At 40.7% G+C, this 6,785-nt stretch overlaps 1 protein-coding gene across 5 annotated transcripts; it reads right to left on the minus strand.

The window, feature by feature from the left end:
• Positions 1-996: 996 nt before the first annotated feature.
• isl1a (ISL LIM homeobox 1a) lies at positions 997-5,963 on the minus strand. 5 transcript variants are annotated; one of them, XM_049762412.2, is made up of 6 exons: positions 5,775-5,963; positions 5,398-5,512; positions 4,552-4,697; positions 3,397-3,683; positions 2,799-2,966; positions 997-2,106 (listed from the first exon to the last, which is right to left on the minus strand). In XM_049762412.2, exons 1-6 carry the CDS (start codon positions 5,800-5,802, stop codon positions 1,990-1,992), a joined length of 861 nt encoding a protein of 286 aa, XP_049618369.1. In that variant the 5' UTR covers positions 5,803-5,963; the 3' UTR covers positions 997-1,989. The 5 variants fall into 5 exon arrangements, with proteins under 5 accessions (XP_049618369.1, XP_049618367.1, XP_049618368.1 ...); XM_049762410.2 differs by having other exon boundaries at positions 4,552-4,811; positions 5,775-5,962; XM_049762411.2 differs by having other exon boundaries at positions 5,398-5,587; positions 5,775-5,962.
• Between the last annotated feature and the right edge of the window lie 822 nt (positions 5,964-6,785).

Here is a 6,785-nt window from a genome sequence, read left to right on the forward strand (position 1 = left end):
TATAGGGGCCGACCATTCTCACCGACATTCCTCGAACCATTACCATTGTAAATGAACTTGTAAATATGTAACTATATCCTTTGCTGTCTGCAGATAGGTTGATATTGCAAATGAGAATCTATTGTCAATTGCACTACCAGACACGTTAAAGATTAAAATAATAATACATTAAATACAAATGAACATTTTTATGAAAGTTGAATGATTGTTTTAATTTGATATATTAAGTTTGTTTAATTATTGTATTAATGAGAAGGGTGATATTGGCGTTTCGACTGCAGTCGACAGGCCAGGTGCATCATGTCAGATTTTTAATCCAAATTAAATCATTCTCCATTTTATCTTTTTTATTTCAACTTCATAACTTCAAATTACTTCATAATCGCAAAATAATAATGCATAGTGATTTTGTTGTTTGCGATCACTGTGAGTGGGCGGTGCAGACGCGTAGTATTGTGTAGTTAGTTTGTACGAAGTAGACAGCCCCCCCCCCCCCCCCCCCCCCCCCCGTGCATCGTCACTTGCAGCGTCTCTGATTTTAGCATTGCCTTAGTCCTTGATGTGCGGACATATGAATGTGTTTGTGTCACTGATTATCTTTAAAATGGACACTTGTGTGCGCGTGAACTGGGAAGGGAGAAACGGCGGAGAAACGCTCTCAACCGATCATGAGCGCTGGCTCATGTGCGCGTTCCGGTTCGGACGAGTTTCATTTCTTTGGCTCGCTCTGGCGCGCGCAGGTCCCCGCGACAGTTCCAGCGGGCCACTTATTATTGATTTTATAACACAATGTTTCGGGCCGGTCTAAATTTAGACGCGGGCCGGATTCTGAACACACCAAAGTTACTAAAAATCCCCCGACATTCATCGTCGTTTTTACTGTGGACAAAATAGAATTAAATGCATGGACACAACTGAACCCAGACAATTAAGTGGACATACTAAATGAGTCGTGATGGAAATCAGACCTTTCGTTTGTCACAAAAAGTTCACGTCTTGATTCATCCGTTTATTTTATGCCTAAAAGAGGTAAACGGTATTTTACGTTTATGTTTTCAATTCATAAATTTTATACATAATACTCCTGGTAACATCAGCCCAAAATGTGGTTGCATTTGTAGATTACACCATTAAGGGGATTGAATCAAAGCTCCACATATGACAAGTATCGTTGAAATAAATTACATATATGTTTAAATAGAGTAATAAATACGCAATTGTAATTCAGAATGTCAGATGTTAGAAACAACTATCCCAAAGTAAGTTCTGAAGCCAGATGTCCCTAAAACATTGGACGTGCGGCACCTAAGACGTTGCACGCTGCAAATCCTTTATAATAATTAATAACAATAGTTATACTGTCCCAATGTGTGGGAAAAACGGATAAAACCTACCATACTTTAAAATACAAAATCCGTGGCAACTTTGTTGACAAGTATAAGTATTATATTCCATGGAAACAAAACGCATAGCGTATAATCCTTATTAAGTGATACGTCTCCGCATCTTTGGAAAATAAATCATTTTCGGGCAACCCGAACTCACTAATACCCCATGAAGCTTGGAACAAAAGAGGTATACTTTGTTGCAAATGCGTTATTTAAATTATTAATACAATTTTGGAATATCGGCAAATACAGTGATTTTTCGAATTAAAAAGAAAATCCTTAACTTCGATGGAGCGCACGGCATCTGTAAATAGGGTCTTCAACTCGCACTCAGAGGTCCAACGTCTACTTAGCGCGGTTTTTGTCTTCTATTTTGGCAATAAATAAATAAATAAATAAATGAATAAATAAATAAATAAAAATCAACAAGCTTGAGTGATGCAATTTTCTGTCTTCTGCGTGGATTTAAGAATTGGTTGTCGGTGGTAAAATCCCATGATTGTCTTCACAGTGTCAAAAACACAACCAAATGGTTGTTTGGTGCACCCCGGAGGGATGAGATGAACATGGGGAGATTCAGTTTATCCAGACAGCCTCGGACTCAGGCTTCAATCGGACTTGACACCATGCTGTTCGGTGTGTCTGGAAGCTGAGATGACATGGACGCTACCTCGCTGCCAGTTGAGTTTGAACCCGGTCCACCCTCCGAAAAACTAACCTGTGAAAACCAAGTACCGGTAAGAATTTTCAGACGCCAAATGGGGTAATAATAATAATAATAATAATAATAATAAGAAGAAGAAGAAGAAGACAATGATGGCTGGATAATAATAATAATAATAATAATAATAATAATAATAATAATAATAATAATAATAATAATAATAATAATAATAATAACAATCATAATAATCATAATAATCATAATAATAATGTAATAATATTTTAAAAAATGGTCCGTGATTATTGATGTCGATGAAGACGATGACGGCAAAGAAACAATTATAACCAATAAACAAAATACAGCAGTGGCGTGCGTGCATTTTTAAACAAGTAGTCCTTATAAATATTTTAACAATCCTTCATTCGTTCACGGGTTTTCTATACATGAATAATCAAATAATCTAACCTCGAAATGGAAATCATTTGGGATCCGTTTATTTAATGTCCAGCATGAGCCACCGAACACAATCATTAAGTGTGTTGCTGGCAAAACCCCGTGATTATTTATATAACAACTGACTGGGAAAATATGAAATAAATAAATAAATAAACGAATAAACAAACAATCGACAGGAAGTAGACTATAAAGGCATCGGCAAATTCAAAAATATTTGTTACATTTGCGAGATATTCTGCATATATAAGCTATTTATTTCGTTTTAACTTAACGGTTTAAAAATAACCTACCAGTTGCTGAAAGGCGGGCTGGTCGATGTCGCTCTGCAGAGCAAAGTCGCTCAGGACCTTCCAAGGTGGCTGGTAGCTCTGCACCTCCACAGGGTTGGCTTGGATGCCGCCGTCGTGCCGCTCCGGACTGGCCGCCACCATCGGCGTGCCTGTCATTCCCTGGATGTTCTGCAAGACGGACGAGCAGGTCGGGTTATATTCACTGCAGGTGATTGCACATGACGACTGTGGGTTTACCGAGTGTGGTTATGCTTGTACAAATGCGTGAGCTCGCGCTATCGTGGGGAAAGTTACCTGGAATTAATCACCCCTCAGTCAGAACAATCAATAAACAAATAAATATGTGAATTCAGATGCGATGAAGGAAAAAACAGTTTTATTTTTAGTTTTTGTCAGATTAATTAATGTGTTAAACTGTTCGTTCACGCGCTATTCGTTCACGCGCTATGGTGTACACTGCTCCAACGCAGGACAAAAAAAAAAAAAAAACTAATTGTGTGTGTCTGTGGCAGACACTTTACTTAAATAAAGAATGGAAAAGCCTACAGTCTGGGCTATTTGAAGGCAAAAGGCTCGAGTTTAATGAAACCTCCTTTACCGTCTTGTCATTTGGCTGCTGTTGTTGAAGTTGCTTCATCAGAATACTCCTTTTTTTGTCTTTGCACCGCTTGTTCTGGAACCAGACCCGGATGACGCGCGGGCTGAGGCCAGTCATCTCCACCAGCTGCTCCTTCATCAGCGCATCGGGCCTCGGGTTGGCATTATAGCAAGTTCGCAAAGTGTGTAGCTGCTTCTCGTTTAGTACTGTCCGAACCCGAGTAGTCTTCTCTGGCTGTTTGTGGATGTGGGGCCGGAGCGCAGACTGTCTGGTGGAGATGGGCTCTGCTGTGAGAATGAACGGGTTAAGAAACCCAAAGACGAAAACATCAGTTTAAATCGCTAGGAATCCAAGCAAATAAAGACTTTATTCCCTTACAGAAATTTCATTTTAAGCAATGACCTTTTTAACCAGAATCGCAAAAACCATACACATAAGGTAAAGACTTTGTTGTTTTTATAGAAAGCTGTCGGTTAGTTATAGGCGACATAAGTCGGCTGATTTATTATTATTTGTTTACATTTTATGCGTGTTTCTTTTTTTTTTTTTTTTTTTGTATTAACATACATTTTAAAAAGTCGTGATTTGCATCGTAGTCATATTGTTTTACTTACATAAATGTGTTTTCCCTTGTTGGGCACCATAAAATCCACTGTTCAAAACCCTCTATCCATTTGCTATAACCTCATTCGGGCGGCGGGTGTGCTGGAGGTTCTCCCAGCTGACTTCGGTGAGAGGCAGGGTACACTCTAGACTGGTCGACTTTTCAGAATCAAAAATGCAAGTGCAAGGAACACGCGCGCACGCACGCGTGCGCGCACACACGCTCACAGACACGCGCAGACTCGCGCGCGCAACATATGTAGCTTATTTCACCCGCGTTTTGAGGTTACCACAAAACCCAATAGACCTTATCAATTGTGTGTGTCATGAATATTGTCATGAAACATTGTTGTCAGTATTCAACTCGGAGACAGTGTAAATATCCAGTGAATGTCGTATCATTATTAAGTAAACACGAGTTGTCTAAGTTGTAAAAAGAAAGAAAACCTATTCAATAACGGACCGTCATGATCCAAACCCCGGAATTGCCAAGACGAACAGTTTGAAACTCAGTGCCCGACAATGCCTCTCACCGCAAGGTCTGGATTTTACCTGCCATTTGCAGCGGTCTGGCGGGGTGCAGCGGACTGAGCGGATCTCCGTGTCCCAGAGTGGCCCGCTCCACCACGTCATGATCAGCCCGGCAGAAGAGGCCGTCTTCGCGCAGAGCGAATTCGTCCCCCGGGATGAGCTGTCTGCTGCAGGCCACACAGCGGAAACATTCGATGTGGTAGACTTTGGATCGGGCCCTCATTACAAAGTCGTTCTTGCTGAAACCGATGTTGCATTTAGCGCATTTAATCCCGTATAACCTGTGAGACACACCAAACGTGTATAATAATCAGAATCGGCGAACAATAACAACAAGGATTTATTTGTAAATTTTGCGCATTGTTAAAATACTGTCCATTTTTTATTCATTGCTTGGTTGGCCATTTTTCGAATGGAATTGCGATAAATAATTGATGTCAAGCCCGCGGCCCTCGTGAGGATAGGCGGTTTAGATAATGGATGGATGATGAATTTATATGAATATGTGTGTGCATATTTCCATAATAGGGCGCAAGGAATTCTACAACCAGGCCCAAATGACTTGTTGGAATTGTTGATTTTTAAGATGTATGTTAGAATAAATCACTTGTTGGAATTGTTGATTTTTAAGATGTATGTTGGAATATGGCGTTCTGCCATACTACAACAAGAAACGGTGCAGCGTAAATAGCCAGTGTATTAAATAGGAGTGGCAATATGGTTTTAAGAATAATATCTTACACCATATTAACACATGATAATAGGGGAAATTATTATATTCAAAATACAGTACGTTTCAAATACACTGCACGTCCGGAAGTGGCTTTAATAAAATTGAAAGCTCTCGTCCAACCGTGGTTGTCCTACCTGATGTAGTCCCGTTTACAATATGTCTTTCCGTCTCTGACGAAGCACGTGCACGACTCGTCCAAGTACTGACTGCACTCGGCGCATTTGAGACAGGCAGCGTGCCACTCCAAATCTGGGGAGACCCGCAGGATGTACTGATCGTGGATCTGGTTTCCACAGCCCACACACAGAGACACCGGCCGTTTTTCTAGAAGGTCGTTGTTAGTGTTCTGATTATTATGATGAATATATTTGTATCGTTAGTATCTATTAGTCCGATCATTAAACTTAAAAATTAATACAGAACAAGTTTTATTCAAACAAGCAATTAAGTGTCTCAAAAAGTTAGGTAAACTGAAAATAATTTAATTTAAAGTAGTGGGCATTGAACTTACTTTTCGGTGGATCCCCCATGTCTCCCATGTTGCCAAAGTAAGACAAGGTTAGGTCCACAGTCAAAGCGGGCTGCTACGTCTTGATGTGTCTTCTGCTGCAGGGCCAGGGGGGGCTACGCCGTCCAGCTCGGAGAGGGAGTGCGTGTGTGCTCGTGTGTATTTCTCCCTAGTGTGTGTGAAACTCTGGTGCTGGTGCGACTGACGTAGGACAGCCGCACGTCATCTCCATGCCCAGCTGATTGGTTCTGCAAAAGTCTGGGCAGCTCTGTACGCGCTGCCAGACACCACCATCACCATGCACCACCACCAAAAGTCAGTGGTACGATTAGTGGACTAAATAATCTGTTTGTTAGATTTTCTCACCTTGCTAGTACTATTGTTAACCAAGTTGTTTGTATGCAACGGTTTGCTTAAATAGTAGTGGAGACAGCCAGGTCTGATTGAACTGCAATAACGGATTTTGATCTTTGTTTTTTCCTTTCATTCATTCATTCATTCATTCATTCATTCATTCATGCATTCATGCATTCATCCATCCACCCATCCACCCATCCTCACTCACTCACTCACTCACTCACTCACTCACTCACTCACTCACTCACTCACTCACTCACTCACTCACTCACTCACTCACTCACTCACTCATTTATTTATTTATTTATTTATTTATTTATTTATTTATTTACCAATAAAAATAAAACGATTTAATTTTGGGATTGTGGACTGTGATACATCCGCGCACTCTGTCCTTGTTTAGTAATTTCTTTCCATTTTTGAAGTATAGTGCTTTGACGGTGGAGCGTGGAACAGCCATTCATTTATAGGCAATAAAACGTGTGTGATCACAACGAGACGGCCGAAGACTCCCGCAGTGATAGGCGAGTGACGAGCACGCGCGCGCAATTACGCAACAACACACGCCCTCTTGTGTTGGTAACCAACTATACGACCAATAACAAATCAGCAGCAGTGCAATTCATGCATTATTCGTTATTTCCACTTTCAACTGGC

This window comes from Syngnathus scovelli, chromosome 3, assembly GCF_024217435.2.
Source record: "Syngnathus scovelli strain Florida chromosome 3, RoL_Ssco_1.2, whole genome shotgun sequence".
NCBI classification, from domain to species: domain Eukaryota; kingdom Metazoa; phylum Chordata; class Actinopteri; order Syngnathiformes; family Syngnathidae; genus Syngnathus; species Syngnathus scovelli.